General features: G+C 40.2%; 1 protein-coding gene across 1 annotated transcript; it reads left to right on the forward strand.

Moving 5' to 3' along the window:
- The first annotated feature begins 108 nt into the window (after window positions 1-108).
- Window positions 109-21,992, forward strand: LOC143887362 (Methylthiotransferase). The gene is made up of 11 exons (XM_077391461.1): window positions 109-342; window positions 436-474; window positions 1,097-1,188; window positions 4,526-4,775; window positions 4,940-5,059; window positions 5,183-5,258; window positions 5,652-5,860; window positions 6,044-6,152; window positions 6,768-6,860; window positions 20,976-21,136; window positions 21,361-21,992. Exons 1-11 carry the CDS (start codon window positions 196-198, stop codon window positions 21,925-21,927), a joined length of 1,863 nt encoding a protein of 620 aa, XP_077247576.1. The 5' UTR covers window positions 109-195; the 3' UTR covers window positions 21,928-21,992.
- Window positions 21,993-27,016: the final 5,024 nt, after the last annotated feature.

Below are 27,016 nucleotides of genomic sequence, written 5' to 3' on the forward strand. Positions count from 1 at the left end.
TATGAAAATTGGAGGGTATTTTGGTAAAACAGTTTGGATTAACATTGATGTGTCTAGACATTGCCCTCGCGCCCGTAACAGGTTTTAGGGCTTCATTTCTTCCCCTTGATCTCATACGATTAAGTTTCAAGTAGTTGGGTCTCTCTCTCTCTCTCTCTCTCTGTCTGTCTCTCATCGGAAGAATCTCTTATAGAGATGGAAGACATAGAAGACGTTGTTGCAGGTGGTGCTCCACCAGGGCTCCGATTGCCACTAATGACAGTTGGAATGAAACCCAAGAAGACCAAGGCCCGTAAAATCCAAGACCCACTCACTCCTTCCCCTCAAATCCCAGGCACCCAGGTTTTCATCTCCTCTCTTTTCGATTTCCTTTTCCTGTATTACAATCTCACTTTGTTTACCTACTCATGTTTCTTTTTCTTCTTTGTTTTGCAGACCATATACATTAAGACCTTCGGTTGCTCCCACAACCAGGCAAGCTTTTATCTGCTTTTTCTTCATTGCATAGTTAATTGTCGAACCCATACAATCAGCACGCGAAAACCCATTTCAATAAAACGCCTTACATGCTTAATTGGCCGAAAACCCATATCTCAATTCCATTGTAATGCAGCTATTTAAATAGAAGAACAAGGTAATTACATTAAATCCATTTGCCCACTTATTAGATACCATCAACTACCCTAAAACACAAACACATAGACTACTCCATAAAACACCAGAATAGTATGCACATATCAAAATCCTTTCAAATAGTCGAAAATTGTTTGTCTTTTCAGCTGGTTATACGGATTCTTAATGAAATTTAGGCCATGTTTGGCAACCGTGTAAATTTTTTTTTTTCAGGGAATGTGAGTTTACCCATTGGCGAGAGGGATAGACTTGAATGGGCATGATTGAGGAGAGGGTGAGAATTGTCTGAATACAGGGGAAAAAATTTCATGAAAAAAATTTGTATGGTTGCCAAACACGGCCTACATGTTTTCTTTGTACTGACATACACTGATGTTTGTTGCTTATATAGCAGATTCCACTAAAGAATTTTATTGCATTCTTGTGATTATGGTGCTTGCATTGTGTAATTTGTTTTTGACAGAGTGACAGCGAATATATGGCTGGTCAGCTTTCAACATTTGGATATGCATTGAGTGAAAATCCTGAGGAGGCAGACCTCTGGCTGATTAATACGTAAGATTGTTCTTTCCTGATTTTATGTCATTCTCTCTATGCATGCTTCCCCGTCTGTTTCCAAATTGTTTATTAGAGGTGTAATTATCAATTTTTCTAAGGAAAATTCATTATGATCCATGGTTATCTGCTTGACAGTCGAGAATGGGCATTGATCAGTTGGTATTTTCCCTCCTTAACCTTGATAGATCATTAGAAGGTGTAGGCATCAGGTAATGAGTTTTCTAGATAGGTAGTTTTGCTTAGAGTCAGCAATGATGATGCTAGGTGCATTACATTGAGGTCAGTGTTCAATCTATGCTAATATTTTAAGACTAAAAGAATGAGTCTTCATGAGGAACTCAACTAGGCATGGCCTCTATTGTGCGGCTGGAGATTTGGATGCAATATGTTGATCTAGTGCTTCTTGTTGGTCTACTAGGAGTACCCATTTCTCCGAATTATTTCATAGATGGGCCTATTATACCTTTTTGTTCAGAGGTGTTAAATTCACTTGGCAAATGGACAGAATCCCAAGTCATTGCAGGCTGGACCATAGTTTCAAAGCACCCCCACATCATCGTGGACTCCCCTGAATTGACTCCCTTTTATCTTGTCCGCGTTCTTGCCAAATTCCACTTTTTCCTTTTTAAGTCAATCACAACTCCTTTGACTCTCCCGAGTTATGACCGCGTCAACCAAGTACTCGAACGACTTCATGCCGAGTCACCTAGGATTTGTTTTGGTTGCGTATTGACCGGCATCCGTGTTTTAAAACAGTGGGCTGTACACCATTTCTCTCTCCATGGAGTACGAAGACAAATTTCTGGAATCATCTCAGACTTTTTAATGTGGTTTCTGATTACTCCCCAATTGTACTTGGGGCCGCAGGATATCTAACGCTCCATTTGCTTGCCTTCCCTCGGTGGAAAGGAAAGTGAATAAGGACATATCTGTTTCATCAGGAACTTTCAATCTGGCTTTTCTTTCACTTTCCTTTCCATCGAGGGAAGACAACCAAACAAAGACTAAGGAAATCTTCTCCTTTCCATGTTGAGTTGATGTTCTTGCTCTTAAATCAGTCAATTTCACCTATTTTACTTGATACCAATAGTTATCTGTGGAATCTTCTTTGTGGTTTGATTTGTGGTGGTTATTCCATACGGATTGTAGCAATAGTCAAATTAGCATATGGACAAACCAAAGTTTGGTTCCTGGGGGTCTTTTATTCCTTAAAGAGCTAAAAGTGGAAATTAGGTAGTTAAGTGAAGAAACCTTGACATTCTAAAGTTTGAAAGAGCCAAATTAGTACCAAGATAGCTACGTTAGACTTAGACCTAAAGCAAGAAGCTTTCTCCTATCAAATTTTAACAATTCTACAAGAGCAAACCTTAAACAAGGGTGCTTGGAATCTTAGAGTAGGAAGAGACTTCCCTGAAGAAAATACCTGGAGTCTTTCATCTCATGATTACTTCCCGAAGTAGGTAAATTCTAATTCAAAAGGTAAAAGTTTGGGGTTTGAGTGTTTCATTTTGGAAGCCAGTAAGGGAGTGGAGGCCGTTGTTGAGTATTTCTCCAATCTCTTTGGATCAGAATGTGGGGACTAGCCTTGGATGAATGAGGATTTCCCTTTCTCCAAAGAAGAGGTTAAAAGAGGTGGTGCTATTCTTTGGATGTTCAGAGTTTTGTTTGTTTGTTTTCTTGATTTTCTTTAATAAATTTTTTCACTTAACAAAAAGGGTTGCCATACTAAGTGGTGGCCGTGAGACACCTACTTGTATTGGACATGGTTTTAAATGTCGACCGAAATCCGAAATTTCGTTTATCAACTTATCCTGAAATTCTGTCCGAAATTTAAGAAATCTTGATTTTTGATAAATATTTAATATTATCCTGAAATTTCAGCCGAAACGATCGAAATTTTGGTAATTTCGGTCGAAATTTTATAAGAGAAAAAATACCCGTAAATTTGATTTCGGCGGATTTCAGTCAAAATTTCGGTTTCAGTGAGGGTCGAAACGCATTTCGAAACCGAAATTTGAAACCCTGGTATTGGATGCCTACGCCTTAATTGTATTAGGGGAAATTGCCAACCCCTTCCCTCTCCTCTTCCTGACTGAAATTTCTCAAGTTAGAATCCCTGAAATTTGGATAATTATTAAAATCATCAGCCTTTTTCCTAAAATGACGAATAATAGGTTGCCTTATCATTGTTCAATAGCGTTGCTAGGAGGACATGACTTTGATTTTTTGGTTACATAGTCCATCACACCTTGCATGTGGTACTTTGTCGTGATCACTTTCATTGATCTTGTGGGTTACCATTAGTATGTCCCATTGTCAGTGGTCCACATTTGATCAAATAAGCCAATCAAAGTATCGATCCATGACTTAGAATCAAGGAAGCAGGATTCTTCCCTGAGAGTGGGGAACCGCGATTACCCGGTTCTCGAATCCGAAACGGGATTCTTCTCGAATCCTCAAAAACTGGGCATCCCGTTTCAGATTCGCCGGAAACCCGATTCCCACTTTTGGGAATCGCGGTTTATGATTCTCCGGAAACGCGATTCCCACTTTTGGGAAATGCAGTTTAGTGTTATGTGAAACACGATTTTCCGGCGATTCCCTGGAGATTCCTTGGTGATTCCCAACTCCCCAACGATTCCCGGCTATTCCCCGACGACTCCCAGGCGAAACTCCGGCGACTTCACGATTCCCGCTTCCAACCATTCCAGGAGCCTTCGATTCCCACTTTCGATTCTCGCTCTGGCAACCGTGCTTAGAATAATCCAAGCATGGTGGAATCAAAGGCAATGGAGAGACTAGGGGTGGCCCACTAGACCTATTGACCCAACCTCTACAAAGTGTCACATTTGAGATGGACTATACCGCGGTACCAAAAGTTGGTGGCATTGCCGTGTTACCAAAGATTTTTCTGTCATTTAATATTTTTTATTTATTTATTCGAACTCTTTAATCACTGTTGCTAAAAAAGGGTAAGATCGGTATAATCAACTGTGAAAGTAGTTTTAGGCAAATGACAGGTGATTCTCGTAATTATTTACAAGCTAGTGGTTCTTGTTGATAAACTTTTAGTAAAAGGGAGCTTTATGGTCATTCCCCCCTCTTTTTTTATATTATGGAGTATTGTGACATATTGACATTTTGATCTTTTATGTTTAAAGTTTTATATGATATTTGTGTTTTTACATTTCTACTTTGTATTTTGTGACTTCCAGTTTTTCTCTTTTCCATTTTGAAAATTCTTCAAGTCTCAGTTTAGTTTCCAGTATTTGAGCATTGTTCTTAGCTGTTTGCGTTGTAGTGACATTCTGTTGATGCCCCTTTTCTGACCCAGATGCACAGTGAAATCTCCTAGTCAATCTGCCATGGAAACTTTAATATTGAAATGTAAAAGTGCCAGAAAGCCACTTGTGGTGGCTGGATGTGTGCCTCAAGGAAGTCGAGATTTGAAGGAGCTTGAAGGGGTTAGTATAATTGGAGTGCAACAAATAGACCGTGTGGTCGAAGTAGTAGAAGAGACTTTGAAAGGCCATGAGGTGCGGCTTTTGAATCGCAAGACATTGCCAGCACTTGACCTTCCAAAGGTAAACCTTATAATTTTGTGCAGCAATCATAATTTTATACAAGTGATCATATTATATTATTCTTTAGTTGGACTTGCCTTTATTGGGTAATTAAATTTGTTACTAATTTCCTTTTTGGTTATGCAAATGGGACATATTTTTGCTTAACTTAGTTCTTTGAACAGGTGAGAAAGAACAAATTTATTGAGATTCTTCCAATTAATGTTGGTTGCTTAGGTGCTTGCACTTATTGCAAGACAAAGCATGCTCGTGGTCATCTAGGGAGCTACACAGTGAACAGTCTTGTAAGTACTCATTGTGTTAGCACATATAGTAATTAATTTCATTCTCAAAAGAAAAAAAGTGTATAGTAAATAATTGGTTTCATTCTGTAACTATATTATTTCAAGCTTCAAAGTATTGTGCAGGTCGAGCGTGTAAGAACTGTTATATCTGAGGGAGTTAAGGAGATATGGTTAAGCAGTGAAGATACCGGAGCATATGGTAAAATTGCCGTTGATTTTAATGAGTTCTAGTATTCCTAAAGGCCCTCTCGGAAAAGAATCATGAACGATAGCTCTTGTTAACACATGAATAAGTAATGAAAGTCACAACAAGTTTTCACAATTTCCTGGAAGTGCTTCTTCCTACCTAGAAGTAAAATTAGGAAGAGTCTCCAAGTCCGCTAAAAAATGTTTATATAAGTCTTTATTTCACATATATTTAACTCAGCAAAGTAGCATATCACATATTATTATTTCCATATTTGAATGTAAACAAGAAATAATGTAAGTAAATGAAAAATGCTATCTTGTTATCTTATTTTGGTCAATATAGATTTTGGGTATTGCATATTGTATCTTGAAGAATTACCGGCAGTTTGAAAAAATGTTGCAGGCCGTGATATTGGAGTTAATCTTCCAATTTTACTGAATGCTATTGTTGCGGAACTTCCTCCTGATAGAAGTACAATGCTTCGGATTGGCATGACTAATCCCCCCTTTATTCTTGAACACTTGAAAGAGATAGCAAAAGTTTTGTGCCACCCATGTGTGTATTCATTTCTTCATGTACCTGTTCAATCTGGTAGTGACTCTGTTTTGAATGTAAGTGGGAAATTGAAATTAATACAATGATTTTTTTTTTGTAAGACATATGATCAGTGGGTATGAAATCTGACTTCCTGTGCTCATTATTTTTCTCTTTATTCAGATTATAGATGTGGGATTTAGGTACCCGACAAGGGTAGGCACAGACTCCTGACAATGTATCTGTTGTAAATATTTCAGGCCATGAATCGGGAATATACTGTAAGTGATTTCAGAGCTGTGGTGGATACTCTGACGCAATTTGTACCTGGGATGCAGATTGCAACTGATATAATATGTGGATTTCCTGGTTAGTTTGCTCGTGTTTTCGATTTACTTTTTACTCAGGTCATTATTTAAAAGTAGATCATTTGTACAGATGAACAAGTGGCTTTGAATGAAGCGGTCTTTTCTATCTGGCAGATAGAAAACTCTTCACCGCTTCATCTCCTTCTTACATGTAACGACATGTAAAGGATCTGGGCCGTCCATCTGTTAGCCCCACCATGAATCATCCTTGAAGTGGTCATAGCCATTCTAATTGATGGGTTGAAAATGGACAGTTAAAACAAAATTTGCCAAGATAAAGTCCATGAATTGTTCATTCAAAAAAGAGGTCCATTAATTGTCTGCTTGAATCGTCTGGGTATTCACGTATTTGGGCTATTACTCTGGGGCGCATTGGTGGTCCAGATGGCTATACATTTGGCCATGTTTGAGATGGAGATAGCTTGATGGGTTGTTTCCATCTGGCACCTAATAAATATAGACCTCTCAAAAGAATATACAGTAAGGGGTTTGAAATGATCAAAATCCATGCTTAATACAACATCATCTCTGAGCGCAAACATTGCTTGCCTTTTTGTAGTTTAGTGTAGTTTGAGATGGAAATTACACGACTCACATGTTGCTCTCCTCACTTCAGGTGAAACGGATGAAGATTTTGCTGAAACCATTAGACTTATCAAGGAGTACAAGTTTCCTCATGTTCATATTTCACAGTTCTATCCTAGACCTGGTATGTTTGAGTTCTATTAACACTTGACAATTTCTATCTGCTCATTGGTCCGTGACATAGCTTTTATGCTTCATTAGTTGATGGCATTATTGTAATTTTATACATTATTTTTTTGTTAGATATTAGATAATTGTTATGGTCATCAAGAAGATAGCACCCTTTACACCTTGAGTTCTTTAAACTTTATACCTTTACGCATACTTCAATCCAAATTTGACTTGAAATTAAAATGCCATGGTCCAAATTTTCTAGTAGGTTAGTGTAGTGGTTGTTTGATTTATTTGAATTTTGACTAAATATATTAAAAAAAAATAATGATAGTGCAGTTAGAAAATATAAAATTCTTGTTTTTACCATTTATATCAACAAAGTTGTCACTTATAAAAAAAATTAAATATAAAAGATCAATAAAAAGGGCTTTTACCGAAAAGCAAGGAAATTAAATGTATTACTTGTAACACTGGGATTTAGAGGAAAAGGATTGCCCTACATTGCTTGACACTTCATATTTAAGTTGAAACCCTACCCATGTGTAATAGTGGCATATCCATTCCATGTGTAACCATATTAATGCAGCCTCAATGGGAAATGGAAATTCCCAGCAAAATAATTCAGAAAATAAAAGGAAATCGACTTGAACAGCACCAACGAGTTCTTTCAAAGCAGATGAATGAAAATATTCAAGATAATGATATTTGACCTTCCTGATTTGAAACCTTGTTTCCTTGGGTGGCAGAAGGCCGGTTTATCCAACCTTAATTTATTGCATGTCCCTCTTTAGATGTCTCATTGAGGTTACTCAATTAGATTAAACAGCTTCTGAAAATTTTTCTTTGGGTAGACTCGACTGATCGAATAAGATTTTGTCTTTGTCAAGTGGGAGAAAGCCTGCCGGCCTATGTCATATGGAGGTCCAGGCTTTTGAAAGCTCAGAACAATGAACAAAGCTCTGTTGGCCTAAGTCATTTGGAGGTCTAGGCTTTCAAAAGCTCAGAACAATGAACAAAGCTTGCCTGTGTATATGGCTTTGGAGGTTTGGGGAGGAGCAATCTCATCTTTGGGCTAAGGTCATCGAGCATAAATACAAGGCTTGCTATGGAGGGTGGATGTCAAGCGATAGCTATAGAAATAGTTGCGTCATTGTGTGGAGGGATATAATGAATCATAGGATAACTTTTCTCAAAGGTATTTGCTACAGATTTTATAAAGTTGATAAAATTCAATTTTGGAGAGGCCCTTGGTGTAAAAAGGTTCCATTAAAGGATCTGTTCCCTTATCTTTTTGCAGTAGTAATCAATAAAGACGTAAGCATCGAAGACTCTTTTGGTTGGATTGACAGTAAGATATCTTGGAAGGCTCCTTTCCGCCAATTTTTTTGACAGGGAAATTAACCGGAAACCGGATTTCTTTTGTTTACGAAAATTCTGGAATCGATTTTTATCAAACTATCGAGAGGGGGAGGATAAGAGGGTATGGATCTGGAATTCAAATGGGATTCTCACTTCCCAATCTTTCTACCATCATCTCTTCCAAGCGATTCTTTCTTTGCCGGTTAACAAAATATGAGGGATCCCTACTCTGCTTAGAGTTTATGCCTTCGGATGAACGGCATTTCTTAGCAAGATCTTGATAGTGGAGCATCTGCGAAGCTGAAACATCATAATCATTGATCATATTACTATCTGCTTCGAGGCAGAAGAAATAGTATACCACATCTTCATTCATTGCACGTTGCCATAGAGGTTTGGAAATATTTGTTGAATGGATTTGGTATGCCTCGGTTGTTCTCCTCACACACTGCCAAGCTTTTTGAAGTCTAAAGTTTCGCCCCCAGCCTTTGAAAGGAACAATCTTTTGGAGGTTGGCTTTCTTGACTACTCTATGAGCGATTTGGAAAGAAAGAAACAATCACATATTCAAAGGCAAATCTAGAAAGTCCCATTCTATTTACCAACATGCTATTATGATGACTATCCAATGGGTGGGAGTACTCCCTTGTTTTAGGAATGGCTCCAATCATGCTTTGAGGTATTTCTGGCACAATATTTGTAAAAGTCGGTAGAAGTCCTCTACGCCTAGTTCCCGTTGGTCTCCACCCGAAGGTGGGTCAGCTTAATTTCAATGCCTCTAGCTTAGGAAACTGATGGAGACCATCTTGGGGCCCATTTTCTAATCTTAAACTGCCCTTTAGGTGTCTTTTAAGTCCCTAAATTTATAGGAGGGCGCCGCAGTCTTTTCCCACCAATACCAATTGGTTTCTTTAATTTGTAGGTGTTTAAAATGGGCCCACATGTTTATTACGGAAATCTTAAGTGGTAGGGGTATTTAAGTCGTCTATAATTAATCACTTAAGTTGTTAAGTGAGCAAAATGACCCACATTGCAACATAAGAGGGTTCTTGTATGTGACTTGAAGTGGTTTAATTTCCATGGCGAGTTAAAAGTTCTAGTTTAATTGTACTAGGTAGAGTCCATATGATAGTTTTATTTCAACAACGAGTTAGTAGTTTGAGTATGTTGAGAGAGGTAGAGAAAAGAGAGAAAGTAAAGAGTGAGAGAAAAGATTGAATTAGGGTTCTCCCCTTCACTCATGTAATATAAATAATAAAGAGTGAAGTACAAAGACAAGTATGCCCTTGGGCATTACAATAAAGACCTAAAGACCTGTTAACACTCCCCCTCAAGCTGGAATGTAGATATCTAACATTCCTAGCTTGTTACAATTATCAACTCACTTAGCTCTACTTAGAGGCTTCGTGAACATGTCTGCTAATTGATCTGTAGATCTGGTAAACACGGAAGTTATGTAGCCTCGCTGAATCAAATCTTTAATGAAATGACAATCCACTTCAATATGTTTGGTCATCTCACATCTCATGGAAGACTGGATTCGTGGCAATATAAATGACGGATTTGTTGTCACAATATAACTGAGCTGGAGAAGAAGAAGGAGGAAATCCAATCTCTGAAAGTAAGGAACGTAGCCACATGAGTTCCCCACTCGTATGAGACATAGCTCTATATTCTGCCTCGGCACTGGATTTAGACATGACATCTTGTTTCTTACTTCTCCATGAAACAAGATTACCTCCAATAAAGGTGCAATATCCTGTAGTAGACCGTCTATCAGCCGGAGATCCTGCCCAGTTTGCATCAGTGTATCATTCAATTCTCTGGTGCTCATGCCTCTGAAATAACAACCCTTTACCTGGCGAACTCTTCAGATATCTCAATATCTGAAGTACAGCAGCCCAGTGTGAAGTGCGAGGTGAGCTCATATGCTGGCTAACAGCGCTAACTGCAAAGGTAATATCTGGACGTGTAACAGTAAGATAAATGAGCTTACCAACTAACCGTCTGTATCGTCCTGGATCTTCTAACAGGACTCCCTCCTCAGGGAGTAATTTCATATTCTGGTCCATAGGAGTTGAGGCAGGCTTGACTCCCAAACAACCTGTCTCATCAAGAAGATCCAGAACATACTTCCTCTGTGAGAGGTAGATACCCCTAGTCAATTAGGCAACCTCAATGCCCAGGAAATACCGAAGACGACCCAAATCCTTAGTAGAGAACTCTGCCTGAAGGAAGGATTTGAGCCTTTGAATGCCACCTGTATCGCTACCAGTGATAATGATATCATCGACATATACTATCAACAGAACACAACCAGCCTGAGACTGAAAACTGAAGACAGAGTGATCAACTGCGCACTGCTTCATGCCAAAGCGAATAAGTGTAGCACTGAACTTCCCAAACCAGGCTCTCGGAGATTGTTTGAGACCATAAATGGATTTCCTCAAACGGCAAACAAGAGAAGATCTCTCCCCCTGAGCAACATATCCAGGAGGTTGCTCCATATAGACCTTTTCCTCCAAATCACCATGAAGAAAGGCATTCTTTACATCCAACTGATGAAGATGCCAGCCATGATTCACAGCAAGGGATAGCAGGCACGGACAGAAGGAATTTTCACAACTGGTGAAAAAGTCTCGCCATAATCAATCCCATATGTCTACGTGTACCCTTTGGCAACAAATCGAGCCTTAAGACGCTCAACTGTGCCATCAGGAAGGTGCTTAACTGCATAAACCAAGCGACAACCAACGAGGCGAGCACCATATGGTAAAAGGACCAAATCCCATGTATGATTGGCCTGAAGGGCCTGCATCTCAAGATCCATAGCCGCCCGCCAGCCTTGATGATCAAGTGCCTCTTGTAGAGTCTTAGGTAGAGAAATAGAGGACAAAGACGAAACAAAACTACGAAATATAGGGGTGAGAAAGTCATAAGACACAAAAGAGGAAATGGGATGAGCAGTACTGCGAGACCGAGTGCGAGAGGCAATGGGAGAGTCAAAATGTACCTCAGAAGTGGGGATCTCTGGCTGAGATGATGATGGCTCGGGCGGGGCTGAATGAGCAACAGATTTGGTCCGACGCTGATACTGCTTCCATGGTGGAGGTAGAGGGGCTGCACAAGGCGCTGACGTCGGCATAACAGTAGAATCAACTGTAGGGGAGGAACTGGACACCGGAGGTGTAGAAACAGGGATGGGATCAGGAAGAACCGGAAGAGAAAGAACAGGATTATGCGAGGAATCCTCCCAAAGTGTAGAGGGGGAGGGATCCAACGAGATGGACGGACTAAAAAATGACCGAGTCTCAAAGAATGTAACATCCGCCGAGACAAAGGATCGTCGCAGGTGAGGGCTGTAGCAACGATAACCCTTTTGGGTCCGAGAGTAACCTAGAAAGATACACCGTTCGGCCCGAGGATCCAACTTATCTAATCCTGACCCAAGAACGTGGACAAAACAGAGACAACCAAAAACTCGAGGTGTAAGAGGGAAAGGGTCAGAGGTAGGACGGAGAATCGAGAACGGAGAGGTGCCACCAAGGACCGAAGAGGGAAGCCTATTCGCCAGGTAGCATGCTGTGAGCATGGTTTTAAATTTCGGTTTCGGTGGAAACCGAAACGAAATTCACTGAGTCGGAAAAGTACCAAACTTCGCTGAAACGTTTCGTTTCGGTAAAATTTCGGAAATTTCAGTGAAACGTTTCGGTGAAGTAAAAATTTCGGTGAAACGTTTCGGAAATTTCTGAAATTTCGGTGAAATTTTTACAAGATTTCGTCCGAAATTTCGTACCGAAACCGAAACGTTTTGGTTTCGGTGATGACCAAAACCGAAACCGAAACCGAGATTTAAAACTTTGGCTGTGAGTACAGCATCAGCCCAATAGGTCTTAGGAACCCGCATTTGAAAGAGTAGTGTCCGGGCCCCATCTAACAAGGAGCGAAGCTTCCTCTCAGCCACTCCATTCTGCTGAGAGGTATGAGCACATGAGGACTGATGAAGAATGCCTCGTGAAGAGAGGAATTCCTGAAAACCATTTGAGTAAGAGAAATATTCCTTTGCATTGTCAGTGCGAAGACATTGGATAACACATGAGAATTGATTACTAACTTCAGCGTAGAAATCACGAAACACAGAAAAAACTTTAGAACGATCTTTTATTAAATAAGTCCATGTCATACGTGAATAGTCATCAATAAAGACCACAAAATAGCGAAATCCAAATAAAGAGGTAGTCCTCGCAGGACCCCACACATAAGAATGAACAAGAGCAAAAGGGTGTGAAGCCCGACTAACAGTCCTAGAGGGAAATGGCACACAATGATGTTTCCCAAGCTCACAGGCCTCACACTGAAAAGACCTAACAGATGAAGAAGGAACGAAGGGAATCCTGCGTAAACGCTCCATAGACGGGTGACCTAGACGGCAGTGCCACTGGTATGCATCGACCGAGCCATGTAGAATCGGATGGGACGGAGTGCAGTCGAGACGATAAAGGCCATCCACCCCACGGCCCGAGCCAATCGTCCTCCCAGTCGAGAGATCCTGAAAAAGACAATATGAAGGAAAAAATGAGATAGAACAATGAAGATGCTTTGTTAATTAACTAACAGAACGTAAACTGAAAGGTGACTTGGGGACACAGAGCGCAAATGATAATGTAATGCCTGGTGAACGGGAACAACTGCCAACACCAGTGATAGGAGAGGTACTCCCATCAGCAAGAGTAATAGAACGTGAAACAACATGATGAAAATCATGTAAAGATAACTGGGTACCTGTCATGTGATGAGATGCTCCCGAATCAATAATCCAGGAGCTAGAACTAGAGAGGAATGAAGCAGGAGAACTACCTGGCTGAACAAGACCAGCAGTAGAAAGGCGGCTGGCAGACCTCAAACGCTGTAGCTCATCATAGTCGGCACGAGAGACGACCATCTGATCGGTCGGAGTAGCCAGTGGTGTCTGTGAGGGGCTGTCAATAGGAGCAAGCGAATCTGGAAGGGCAAGATGTGCAGTACGGCCCTGACGAGGATATGGAGTGTGACGCAGCTCAGGATGGAGATCAAAGCATGTCTCATGATAGTGACCCTCACGCCTACAATGAGTACAATAGGGCCGAGCTCGACCTCCACGGTCACCCTCTCTGCCACCGCCATGTCCGCCTCGGCTAGTATCGCGACCACGACCGCGACAAAAAATGCTTCCTCCTCGGGAAGGGCGGTCAGCGACTCCATAAGCAGCAGTAGTCGAGACATCCACGGGAGTAGGAATAGTAATGCAAGTGCACACTGCTGAGCTCGTAAAAATACCTCCTGAAGAGTGGGTACAGTACCAGACCCAAGGATGTGCTGTCGAAGATGAGTGAACTCTGGTCCAAGACCCTCAAGGAAATGAACAACATGGAGCTGATCCCGCTGTCTGGCTGCCGTGGTAAGATCAGTGGTGAGAGGCATAAGAGCATCCAGCTGCTGACAGTAGGAGACAAACTGTTTGTAGTAATCATGGACTGTAGAATCACCGCGCCTGTGACCCATCCAGCGCGAATAAGTGTAGCAGAGACGGGCGACATTCCCCTCACCAGAATATAATGCCGCAGTGTGCTCCCATACCTTTTTGGCAGTAGGAGATCCATCATGGTGCTAGCAATGGTAGGGGTCGTACTCTGCCATAGAAGTGTACGAACAAGGGCATCATCTACATCCCAATCATCAAAGGTAGGGTCAGTCTCAGGAGGGGGATCACGACGAATAATAAAAATCTTTCGTCGGGCCTTCAGATATGTCTCCACAGCAATCTTCCAAGTCAAATAGTTGGATCCATCAAGATGGAAAGTGGTAATCGGTGGGAATGACGCATCCACCGAAGACAAAGACGACGACGCAGCCTGACACGGCTGGGAACTAGTAGCCATAGCTGGAGTACGAATAGTAGGGTCCTCAATATGAAGGATATCTTCCATAAGAGACTGGGAAGAAGACTGAAGATGACCAACAACGAGCAAGTAGAGACAAGGATGAAGACTATAAGCAAGCTAATAGACCGCGGCTTCGTGAGGACAACATATGCATAAGGGAGGCATGAGGTAGCCTCACGACATAAAGACAAAATCGAGACAACTCCGAGCCACAAACATCGCAATGATGTAAGTACAAATCCAGAACAACACCATGAAGATAGTGATCAAGCCGAACAAGAAAATCTAGGGCATAGCTATGACCCAAAAGAAGAAGAAGAGATTATGATGGATCAGCTTAGGGCAAGGAAGAGTGGGGAAAAGAGGGTATTGTAGCTATTTACTGTAGCGGGTACTGTAGCGATGTACGGTAGCAATTTATTGTAGCAGTACTGCAGCGAACTGTAGCAGTACTGTAGCAAAGAATGGAGGGGTTATGATTAGGGTTAAGGATGGAGAAGATGGAGGTGGATGTTAGGGTTAGGGTTAGGGAAAAAAGGAGAGAAAAGAAAAGAAAAGAAAAGAAAAAAAATGGCCCTAGACATCCATGCCGTAGAGCTCTGATACCATGTTGAGAGAGGTAGAGAAAAGAGAGAAAGTAGAGAGTGAGAGAAAAGATTGAGTTAGGGTTCTCCCCCTCACTCATGTAATATAAATAATAAAAAATGAAGTACAAAGACAAGTATGCCCTTGGGCATTACAATAAAGACCTAAAGACCTGTTAACAGAGTATAATAGAAGTCCTAATTAGACTAGGAGTTGTTTTGCAACAAGGATTATGAGTCTTTTTTTTTTCTTTACAATTTTTCGTATAACTTGCATAGCCTATAAATATGAAAGGCCAATTTGCCGTAAAAATAGTTGAATATGAATGAAAATTGATTTTTTTCTTATATTGATTGGGTGTGATGCCTTTTTGAAGTGTGTGCTTACTTGCCTCATATCAGGCTAGTTTTCTATCCCTAAACTCTTATCTTTCGTTCTTCTTCTTCTCCCTTCTCTCCCTCATTCCTCTCAGCTGGGATTGCAGGCCACCCCTCTATCATTTAAAAAAAAGGCCACCATCTTCCCATCTTTCTCCTATCTTACATCCTTTCTCCCACTCTCCTTTCTTCTCCTCTTTTTTATAGTTCAATTTCTCTTTTCCCCTTCATTTCTCCATTTCCTTTTTCACCATTCCCAGTTGGGTTTATAAACCGCTCCTCTGTCTCTACCCCCATCTTTCCCCCTTTCTTTATCTTTGATCACTTTTCCTGACCTTGATCTCTTTTCTTGATCGCTTTCTTCATCTTGATTCCCTTTTCTTGATCTTTTTTTCAATTTTTTTCTCTATTTATTTTGAGTGTCAATCCCCGCTTTTCATTCTCTTTCTTTCCTTAGTACATCAGCTAGAGTTGCATCAATTTGGTATCAGAGCTGGATTGCATCAATTTGGTATTAGTGCCTAGGTCGAATGACTTATAGAATAGTGAATTGTGATGGGAAGATCTGAGCCAATGATTCGTAATCAATATACTATTTGGATTAGAGACATACGAGGATTTTATGAAGTTACTGAACGGGAATGACTTGATTGGGCGGCCATTCAAAAAAAAATGTCTCGATTAGGTGGAAGCATTGGAGTCGTATTTATGGCAGTATTTACACTACCATGATACCTTTGGCGGTGTGTGCCTTAGAGTGGCGACTAACATTGGAGCAGAAACAACGCATTATGGAAAATCAGAGGGATCAATTTTTAGACAAGTTTGCTTTGAAGACTTTTCTGGAACGTACAAGCTAGAATGATTAATGAGGAAAACGCCAGGAAAGCCAAAGCCCGTGTGATGAAACTATCTGCTTGTCTAAAGATCCGGAAGACGTGTTGGATGTACATGGCCAAACAAGCATAAAAGAGGCAATTATCTTCAATCATCTAGATCCAAGCTCATATGAGAAGATTGATGACGCAACAATCAGTCAACTTAAATCAACAAACGAGAGCAGCATCGACGATCCAACAACAATTCTGACAGTATGTGGCTTGCTCACATTACTTGGGGAATCAAAAAGTGTTTATCATTCTTCAGAGTTTATTACGTCATAATTTTGTCGATGAATGTTCATGGTAAAAGAACGAGAATCTACATCAAAAGAAGATCTGCATATCTAAGATGATACCTCTGTCAGTTTCTGCTCAACGGTTTCGACCCTTTCCAAATTTCTACTATTTAATCTGTAGTGCACAAGAGGGCATCTACAATTCTAAGGAGACAGAAGAACCAAGATTTTTTCTTCCTACTTTGTCATTGTATGAGTACATCGAAGGCACACCTTTTGTCAAACCATCGCCATTACTATCCACAACTAGTTGTACTTTGGTAGCGCACAATCCATTGGAAAGGACAACCATCTTTGACATGTGCGAAAATTCAAGAATTCCTACTCGTCATACTAATCAATATATTCGATGGTGTTGAATTTTTTGTCGTATATATTGAATTACCATAAATGCCGACAACACATATCACTAGGTATTCGATGTTGTCAAACCATTATGGACAACTGTCTTGCTTATGTGATGAATTCTAAATGTGTATTTGTGTTTATTCTAGCATTGCCCAAAGTTTCTTCATAAAATTCTATCATTTGCACAAGTTTCCATATGTTTCGTGATTTTATAGGATTTCCACTCAATTTTCCAATCGAAACTAAAATGAAATTTAAACCTTGTTTACTTGTAGCAGGGAGAGTCCATGTAATAGTTTTATTTCAATAAGGGGTTGGTAGTTTAAAGGTATGCAACTCGGTTCCATGGAGATTTGCCAGTTGGATTGATGAAATTAAGGACCGTAGTAGAGGATCGAAGGTTGCCTTCCAACACATGAAAAGGTCCGTATACACCGAGGTGGATTATCTTGCCAGGAATGGTGTTGGGAGGCAGAAGATTGAGCTCTTTGATTTCCTCCCTCGTGAGATGTTTTTGTTGTGATTTTCTTTGTTCTTCACGCTCTTCGTTTCTCTTGTTCTTTGCCAACTCCCTCGGTCGGCTTTGTATCTCTATTCCTCTATTATTAATATATTGCCATTAAAAAAAAAGGAGTCGGTAGTTTAAAAATAATAGGAGTCCTAATTAGACCATGACTCTATGAGTTGTTTTGCAACAAGGATTAGGAATCTTTTTAAATTTTTTTTTTTTTCATATGACTTGCATTGAGTGGTGCATACGAAACCATATGCCAGCCTTAGTTGAGGAAGCCGAGTACCCACATCTTCATCTCAGATGACTAACTGATGCATTCACCCGCTATGGTCTTATAGCTCACCCCGATGTCGTTTCTGAATTGTGATGCTTTATATCAAGTCAGTTTTCTACTCCTAAACTCTTGTCTCTCTGTTCTTCTCCATTCTCTTCCTCATCAATTTCAGCTGGGATTGTAAGCCACCCCTCCCTATATCTTTCTCCCTTTTATATATATCCTACTCTCTCTTCTCTTCTATCTTTTTATAGTCTCATTTCTCTTTGCTACTTCTTTTCTCCCTTTCCTTCACCCTTCCCGTTTGGGTTTATAAACTGCTCCCTATTCTACCCTTATTTTTCTCTTTTTCTTTATCTTATCACTTTTCTTAATCTTGATTGTTTTCTTGATCTTGATTTTCTATTTCTTCTCTCTCTCTCTCTCTCTCTCTCTCTCTCTCTCTCTCTATATATATATATATATATATATTGGCTGTGAATATCCCTTCTCCCCCTTTTCTTGTAGTCTTTTTTCTCCATTCTTTCCAATATTTTTTCTTTTCTTTGGCCGGATTTACATGAATTCGGTATCAGAGCTGAATTTGCATCAATTTGGCATCAAAGCTTGATTACATCAGAAACTCAGGCCCAACTAGAGTGGAGGATTCACAGTGATAATTCGGGTGCAATTAAATGGACATTCTTTACTCCTATTGAAATTAAGGACTCTAATGAGTCAGAAGTATTGGCTATTTTGTGTGGTCTTTGATTAGTGGATTCTAGAAAGATGATCATCTCATGGTCGAAGGTGATTCCTTAGGGCCTGGACAGAATTGACTTGAACACCAATATTATTTTCATAAGCAGATGAAGGAAATATTCAAGATATTGAAACTCTCACCTGCCAGAATCTTCACCCTATGTATAACATCGTCATCCACACAATGTATATTCCATTAAAAAAAAGGAGTCTTTCCCAACTTAATCCCGCTACAAGCTCAATGGATTTGCTGTAGAAAGCAAGCTAAAAGTAGAAGCCTTTAAAACTTCAAAGTTGAAACATAACCCACTTCAATACACTTTTGAGGAACCCCTAGAGCCGTCTCAATTTTTTTTAGTGTCATAAACATCTAAAATAAATATGACATGAGTCCCTGAATTTGTGGCTGAAGGAACTTATGTAGGGCTTGAGGGCCCTATGTTGACATCATCAGTACGCGTTCCTTTTTCTTCCTCTTGCTTTGAACTTTCAACGGAGTTAAAGAACCTTGTCGGGCTGTAGATGGTCCAAAGGCCCACCAAATATGCATCACATATAATTGTAAGCATAGACCTTGTAATGGTAGGACCATAACCTTAGAAGCTTGATCTACTCCTTGCAGGTAGTGTTGCATGGATTCAGATTCGCGTGTCGGGATCCGACACGGATTCAAGGTGTCGGATTCGGGAAACCCCTAAAAGTAGGATTCGGATTCGGTAATTTTTAAATAAAATAAAAATTTTTATACTTGAATATATATATATATATATATATATATATATATATATATATATATATATATATCTATATATATATATATGTGTGTGTGTGTGTGTGTGTGTGTGTGTGTGTGTATTCATGAAAATTTTGAGGGTAGAGGGTTAAAGCGAGTCTTGTATTAAGAGAGTTGAAGGAGGAAGGGGGTCGATGCTCGAGGGTCCAGCCGTCCAGGTGCCAAGGTTTTTATTAAAATAGTAGGATTGTGCTTTCATATAAAAAAAGTTGAGAAGAAAATACGTTTAAAGGGAAAAGATACTGGATTTGCATTTCAAAAGAGACTGATGATGAATCGGATTCGCCCGAAAAAAACAGGATTCGTGCGGGATGCGGAGACGTGTCGACACGGATTCGGCATACTGGGGCAAAGAATCCGTGCAACATAGCTTTCAGGGGACCGCTGGAGAGCTGGCTCCTGAATCACTAATTTGTAGAACAGAATTCCTGTAGGATGCACAATCCCCCCACCCACCCACACACACTTTACCGGGAATACCCTCATCTCAGTGACACAATCCTCCTTATATCATTGAACATCGATGTCGATCTTTTAGTGCATGTTACATACAATATGCTAAATATTTATTGATGCAAACCTAGGGTGTACAGGTTGATTTTTGGGAATTTACACCATATATTCTCATAACAGGATAAACAAGTAGTAATCAAAAGATAGTTAGGTTTTCACAAAGATTCAAAGCTTTTGAATTTTTCCGCTCATAGAAATCAAATTAGCCAAGAGAGTTCCATATAATAGATTATAAACTAGGGAAATCAGCTCACTAGTCAATGATAATCAGATGTCTAATCAGGTATATCAACAAATGAGATCTATAAAATAAACTCCCTAACTATTATCCAAAGAAATCTAAAAGGGTTAATGGAATAAAGGTAGGGATATGTGTTGGGTATAGGGTTAATGAGAAAGTGAGGGTAGGCCCAGAGGAGAAAATATTGGAAGGCTATAATGAAAATATGAATGTAGGAAAAATCTATACCTGGGTAGTGTGCAGAGCCTTGGCCTTGGTCGTCTAGATGCAGGTAGTCTCCAGGGAGATATAGTTAGAGATATGGGGAGGGGTTCTTCTCAGCAAAGACAAAGGAGAGAGATAAAGGAAAGAAGGATCAAGATCCAAGTGATCAAGATCAAGAAACGATCAAAATCCTAAAAAGAAAGAAAAATCAAGATCCAGAAAAGGTTGAGATCAAGAAAACATCAAGACGATCGAGGAAGGAAAAGAAGATCAAGATTCAAAAAATGATCAAGATTCAGAAAATGTAAAGATAACGAAGGGGAATGAAGATCAAGGTAAAGAAAAAAATTAAGGGGAAATTGGGAACAGTTTATAAACCCAACTGGGAAGGGTGAATGGGGGGGTCCAACTGAGTGATGTTGCAAAGCACAGGTTGGACCATTTCCGATAGAGGCATTCCAGCGAACTCCTGAGAAGCATAGGTTGGGCATGGCTTTCCCATAGTGGCATTTGAGCAAACACCATATCCTATTGATTCAGCAGCTTGGACAGGCCACTGGATGTGGAAGAGAATCTGGTCAGTGGCACATGCTTGTTGAAAACTGCCGACTCTGGTTCTGGAGAGAGAGATTTCAACTTCCTATTTTTTGATTTTTTGTAATCTTAAAATCATATGTAAAATTGGTAAAAATGAACTGGGGAAAGAGTTGGCATCAAATGACGTGGTTCCAATGGGGCGCCCTTCTGCAAGGGTTATTGCCGCACCATTCAGTTTATCATTCCTGATATTTATATTATGGGTAATTGGCATTCCATACACTGTTCTCCACACTAAGCAATAAAAATGGCGACTTTCCTTTGCTCCTGCTCCTGTTTTTGCTTCCACTTCTAGTTTCTAAGAATACAACTAATCTTCTATGATTTGTATATGAGTATGTTCTATCACTTTCATGGTTTGAAGGACTATTGAGATGGTCAGTTTATTAGATGCCTAGAAAATGATAAAGGCCACAATTGCTACTTTTGGGTTTACTTGTCAGTATTCTTTCTCTGTTGTTAATCTCTCTTGTGCATCCAGGAACGCCCGCTGCCAGGATGAAAAAAGTCCCCAGTACAGAAGTGAAGAAGCGGAGTCGTGAATTGACTTCTGTTTTTGAATCATTCACACCATATCAGGGAATGGAAGGTCTTATTGAAAGAATATGGATTACTGAAATTGCTGCTGATGGAATTCACTTGGTAACACTTGCCACCTTATTCTTAACAAGTTTCATACATCATGTTTAGTTTTCATTTTACTTCCCATTTTTCTTCAATATGACTAATAATACCTGACTAAAGGAAAGAGTGTTATGGGAGACCTAATTTCAAATATTTACACCCTCAAAATTTGAATTTCTTGGTTATGTGACCACTCATAGCTTCCCATTTTCTCTAATATAGTATTCTCTTCATAACCCAAGGTGGGGCATACCAAGGGATACGTGCAGGTGCTTGTGATTGCTCCAGAAAGCATGCTAGGAACCTCAACAGACGTGAAGATAACATCTGTAGGAAGGTGGTCAGTCTTTGGTGAAGTGATTGATACTCCCAACCAAATGAAAGAAGATATTACCCTTCCAAAATCCATTCCAAACAAATGCTCTCCCTACTCTGATACATGTGAAAAGTTTTCATGCTCAAGGGAGCCAGAGCCTTGTTCATGTGAATTGCAAACCTGTGGACAACATGAGGCTAATGTGGGTAATCATGAAGCTCCTGATGTTCCAGCTGCAAGTGGAACTACTCTTATCATGGACAGCATACGAGTGAAAGATCAAAATGGCAGAAAACTTATTGGGTCATTAGGATCTCTGCTTCTTAGAAAGGGGAAGTCCCATGGGACACAGAGGGAGATGGAGCATGCCTTTGAATCCAAACAGAAGCAAGCAAAAGCTAGAAGTGAATTTAGTGTTGTTGATTGGATTTTGTTGGGTGGAATGCTTTGTAGCTTTCTAATGATTGTAACTCTACTAGTTGTCTCCAAATAAACAACCTTTCGTCTGTGTTATGCACATTTATTTTTGCAAGAATTTTGAATCAGAGACTGAGGATAGATGCAGTGTTATATATATATATATATATATATATATATATATATATATATATATATATATATATATATTGGTGGGTTCTGTACATTCTACAGCAGCCTCTTTAACATCTACACTACTATTATTATCATTACAGAGCTGCCATTGACATCCTTTTCTGTTAGCCCCCGTTTGTCCTATTTGAGTACTTGTTCTATTCCTTTGCTCTCCTGTACTCCACTGATACTATATTCTTTCAGGGCTTTGCTAGGGCCCATCGCAAAACACATTTCACGGCTGGGTGAATGGAGACAAACCTTGTCTCCATTCACGAGGTGGCTGGTCTGACATGCGACAGACCAGCCGTGAAATGCCTTTTGCGATGGACCCTACCAATTCCCATTTTTTTCAATATAAAGACAATAGGGTGCTGATATGAACATCAGAGTTGCCCATAGCAGCTCCCTGTTATTAATAATGATAGCCTCTAACTAACGACATCTGCACTCCCATATTTTGATAATAGCACTCAATCTATTAAACTTCTCTGATTAGCTATTGATAGCTTTTTGGGAATTGTTATATCCTTCAAGAGATTATTAGGAAAGTGTAAAATAAAAAGAGGAATCGAATTGTAAACAAGTGTGGATGTCATTTCCTTATCATTCTAGTTATTATTGTGGTTGGTTGTATTGGAAAAATATTTAATAGCAATGCAGTTCATCCAATGATAAACCTGAATTATAGGAGCCAAGACTCTTTGGTTGCTGGTGGTGGGCTCTGCTGTACAGTGACAAGTGGATTTTTTTATTTTTCTTCAGTTTTTCAAGTTTCTATCAGTGATGTGCCAATTACTATATCTCTGTTTCTCTCAACGTAGGCATAAAACAAATTTTAAACCCATTTTAAAGTGGGAACATGGCCGTAAATTTTGTTTTACACCCATTTTACGTTGAAAGAAACAATCTTATATGATTCCTCCTCTGTAAACATGTTTTAGGAAGTGTTCAGAAGCTGTCTCTTTTCGTTATTGTATCCATGGTTGTAATGCTTTGGACTGGGGAACAATTAGGCAAGACAAATGTAGGTAAATTCGGGAAATGTTTGGAAAGAATGTGGGTTTTTTTTTGGAGAAAACACATGTATTTACGTATTTACAACACATATATTCACTATATATGCATTTCATTTTCTAAATAAGAGAGAGCCGAAAAGCTGGAAGAAGTATAAAGTGCCACGTGTTTGCTAGATTAAGATGTAAGCATGTTTTTTTTTGCAATGTTGTTTTCAATAACTTTGAACTTCTTACAAGATTTCCAAAGCAAAATGATCTACCCACCCTTTTCCCTCTCTGGGCCATCCCATTGTAGTGTAAAATGATAGTCTAGAGGAGAAAATGATCTACCCACCCTTTTTTCTCCACTAGATTCTGATGGGCCTTGCGCACGGTCTTATCCGGAGTGTGCAAGTAGGCCTACTATTCTATCTCCTTTTACCTTAGCAAAAGGTTCGAGCCCCTCCCAGGATTTCATTCTCGATAGACTCTGGGATCGAACCCATGGCTCTCCAGTAGATCATTTAAAGCTACTTGTCTGTGGGGAGGATTTTTCATATGGTTCTCCTTCTTCTTCCTTGAAGGGTTCCATGGCTCAGACGTGTTATCATGATTTAATTCTGGTGGGTGGTTTTCGAACTAGTCTGAACTTCAAAATAGAAGAGGTGCTTGAGGGGGAAGGACAGAGGGGGAGTAGTCTACTGGAGAATCGTTGCGAGTTTAGGGTCTCTAATTTTATTCTTCCTGTTGGCAGTTCATCAATTCTTTGCTTTTTGGGTTACAAAAAGGTGCTGATTGATTTCAGTGGTTTTGGAGGGCTGGTGAATTGTTTCTCTGGATGCGCTAGGGAGCATCCTCTTCGTCTTCTCGTAAGGATATCGCTCGGAAGTTTCTCTCATCTCTCTTCTCTGAGGTGGTGTAGCAAGGAGGTGTCTTTTTTACTGCCTTTCGTTTCTGAGCTTTCTCCTCTTTTGTCTGAGAACGTTTTTGAGCTGGCCCTCATTAAGACGTGGTTGATCTGATGGTGGATCATACTCTGCAAATTAGTAATCATCTGGGCTTAGTTTTTTCGGGACCTAAAGAGGAGTATAGATCTAGTATCAAGGAGGCTGAGCTCAGGGAGGTTGGGGGTGTTACAAGTTCAAATTCCCTTTCTGAAGCAAATTTGAAAAGGAAGGAAATAGAGCTGGTAAGATTAAAATCCAATATCAATTATGATTCAGGGTCGCTTAGTAAAGGCCCTAAGTCCAAGAAAAAAGAGAGAGCCTTCGGTATCAGGGCGGGGAAGACTACCTTTGTCTAAGTATGTTAATGAAGATCTTATCTTGGAATATTAATGGTTTGGGTTTACAGGAGAAAATAATCCAAATTAAAGTATTAGTTAAAATTTGGAGATCTGAAGTTGTGTGCCTTCAGGAAACAAAGTTGGCACATATTAGTAGAATAGACATGAGAAGCATGGGGTTCAAAAATGAGTGGGACTTTGCTTTCTTAGCTTCTAAAGGAGCTTCGGGGGGCATTCTGGTGGCTTGGGACAAGGTTAAATGGGTCATTAAGGAAGTATGGCGTGGAATTTTTTCTCTTTCAGTAGCTTTACGAAAGTCTGATGACAATTCTGATTGGTTATTCTCTGGTGTCTACGGTCCTACATTATCAACTGATAAGATTATTTTTTGGGAGGAATTGGCAAAAATGAGAAATCTCTGCTCCTACCCTTGGTGCATCGGGGGAGATTTCAATGAAATCTTAGAAATAGGGGATCGGTTAGGGTGCCAGCGAGTCAATACAGGTATGAGAGATTTTTCTGACTTCATCGCGATCAATGAGTTGGTGGATCTGCCGTTGGGCGGTGCATCTTTCACTTGGGCCAGAGGATCGATCAGGAGCAGGTTGGACAGATTCTTACTTTCGGGAGAATGGTTGGCAAGAATTCCGGAGGTCTATCAAAAAGTTCTAGCTCATTCAGTTTCTGATCATTGCCCTATCCTTTTAGATCCTAAAATGGAGTCGTGGGGACCGGCTCCTTTTAGATTTGAGTTAGCATGGTTGGAAGATTCCCTTATGGAGGCTCGATTAGTAAGATGGTGGAACGCTTGCGTCTTTGTAGGTCCAGCTGATGTAATCATTGGCAAAAAATTAAGATTTCTTAAGTCAAAATTGAAAGAGTGGGCTAAGGAGAAATATGAGCTCGACCACGGCAGGAAACAGATCCTGGAGGATAGATTGCTCGAGCCAAATGCCCTATAAGAGTGTGGTCTGGCGTCGGAAGAAGACTATGAGGAACGAGGAAGGTTCAGCCAAGAGCATAAAGGGCTGCTGCTACTCGAAGAAATCTCTTGGTGTCAAAAATCCCGAGTCAAGTGATTGTCTGAGGGCGACAAAAATACAGCCTACGTCCATGCTATGGCCAGCATCCGCAGGAGAAGAAACGGAATTGAGTCTTTACTGGTGGAGAGGGTCTGTGTGTCGGACAAGGAGAAGATTATTGCGGAAATTATTGATTTTTAAGGTCTTTGTACTCAGCTGATGGGATGCTACGTCCAATTCCTCAAGAGATTCTGTTTGATAGTTTAAGCTTGGAGGAATCTGCTTTGCTGGAAATTCCGTTCTCTGAGGAGGAAATTAGGAAAGCATTGTTCTCTTTAGCAAAAGATAAAGCTCCTGGTCCAGATGGTTTCTGTTTGGCCTTTTTTCAACTATGTTGGGAAGCTGTTAAATCTGACTTACTAAAATTTTTCCATGAATTCTTTGAGGGAGTAGTTCTTGATAAAGGGACCGGTGCTACTTTCATTTCCCTAAGACCAAAGACTGAAGGGGCGTCCAAAGTTTTGGATTTTCGTCCGATCAGTTTGGTGGGCAGCCTGTACAAAATTCTTGCCAAGGTTTTGGCGGATCGCCTCAAAGTGGTTTTACCATCAATTATTTCGGACTGTCAAAGTGCTTTCATAAGTAACAGAAAACTCTTGATTGCTCTTTGATAGCTAATGAAGCTATCGATTATTACAGAAGGAATGGGGAAGGAGGGATTCTATGCAAGCTTGATATAGAGAAGGCCTGTGACAGGGTGGACTGGGGAGCTTTAGATTATCTGCTGGGTTGAATGGGTTTTGGCGGCCGTTGGAGATGGTGGATCCGAAATTGTTTAGCGTCTGCTTGGTTCTCTGTTCTGATCAACGGCTCTGGCAAAGGTTTTTTCAAATCAACTAGAGGTTTGAGGCAGGGGGACCCATTGTCTCCTTTTCTTTTTGTGATAGTAGCAGAATCCCTTTGCAGATTGATGAAAAAAGGAAGTGAGTTGGCTCTCTTTGAAGGGTTTCAAATAGGCAACAATAGGGTAGAAGTATCGATTCTTCAATTTGCGGACGATACCCTGCTGTTTTGCCCTCCGGTTGTCTCCCAGATTCTAAATCTTAAAGCAATCTTAAGATGTTATGAGATGGTCTCGGGCCAAAGATCTAATTTTGCGAAATCCAGGCTGTATGCGATCAACGTTCCCGAGTGTGACGCTTCCTCCTTTGCAGGAATCTTGGGTTGCGCATTCGATTCTCTACCAGCCTCTTATCTTGGCCTTCTGCTAGGAGTGGGAAGACCAAACAAAAACTTATGGATCCCCATTATTCACAGAATTGAGCGGAGATTGGAAACCTGGAAGCGTAACTTGGTATCCAAAGGGGGTAGGCTGGTTCTCATAAAGGCAGTTTTATCAAATATTCCGATATATTTTCTTTCTCTTTTTAAATGTCCTGTGAGTGTAGCTCAGAGAATTGAGCAAATCCAGAGAAGATTTTTGTGGGGAGGATCCGGTTCTTCAAAAGGGATTCCTTTGGTCAAATGGAGTGCGGTTTGTCTCCCTATAAAAAATGGAGGATTGGGTCTTAGGAGGATTCAAGGTTTTAACAAAGCTCTATTGGGAAAGTGGCTTTGGAGGTTTGGCAAAGAACAATCTTCTTTGTGGGTTAGAGTTATTGGAAGTAAGTATGGGTTCTCGAAAGG

This window comes from Tasmannia lanceolata, unplaced genomic scaffold (genome assembly GCF_043159265.1).
Source record: "Tasmannia lanceolata isolate RefF3 unplaced genomic scaffold, GAP_Taslan_0.1 ptg000012l, whole genome shotgun sequence".
In the NCBI taxonomy this organism is placed as follows: Eukaryota; Viridiplantae; Streptophyta; class Magnoliopsida; order Canellales; family Winteraceae; genus Tasmannia; species Tasmannia lanceolata.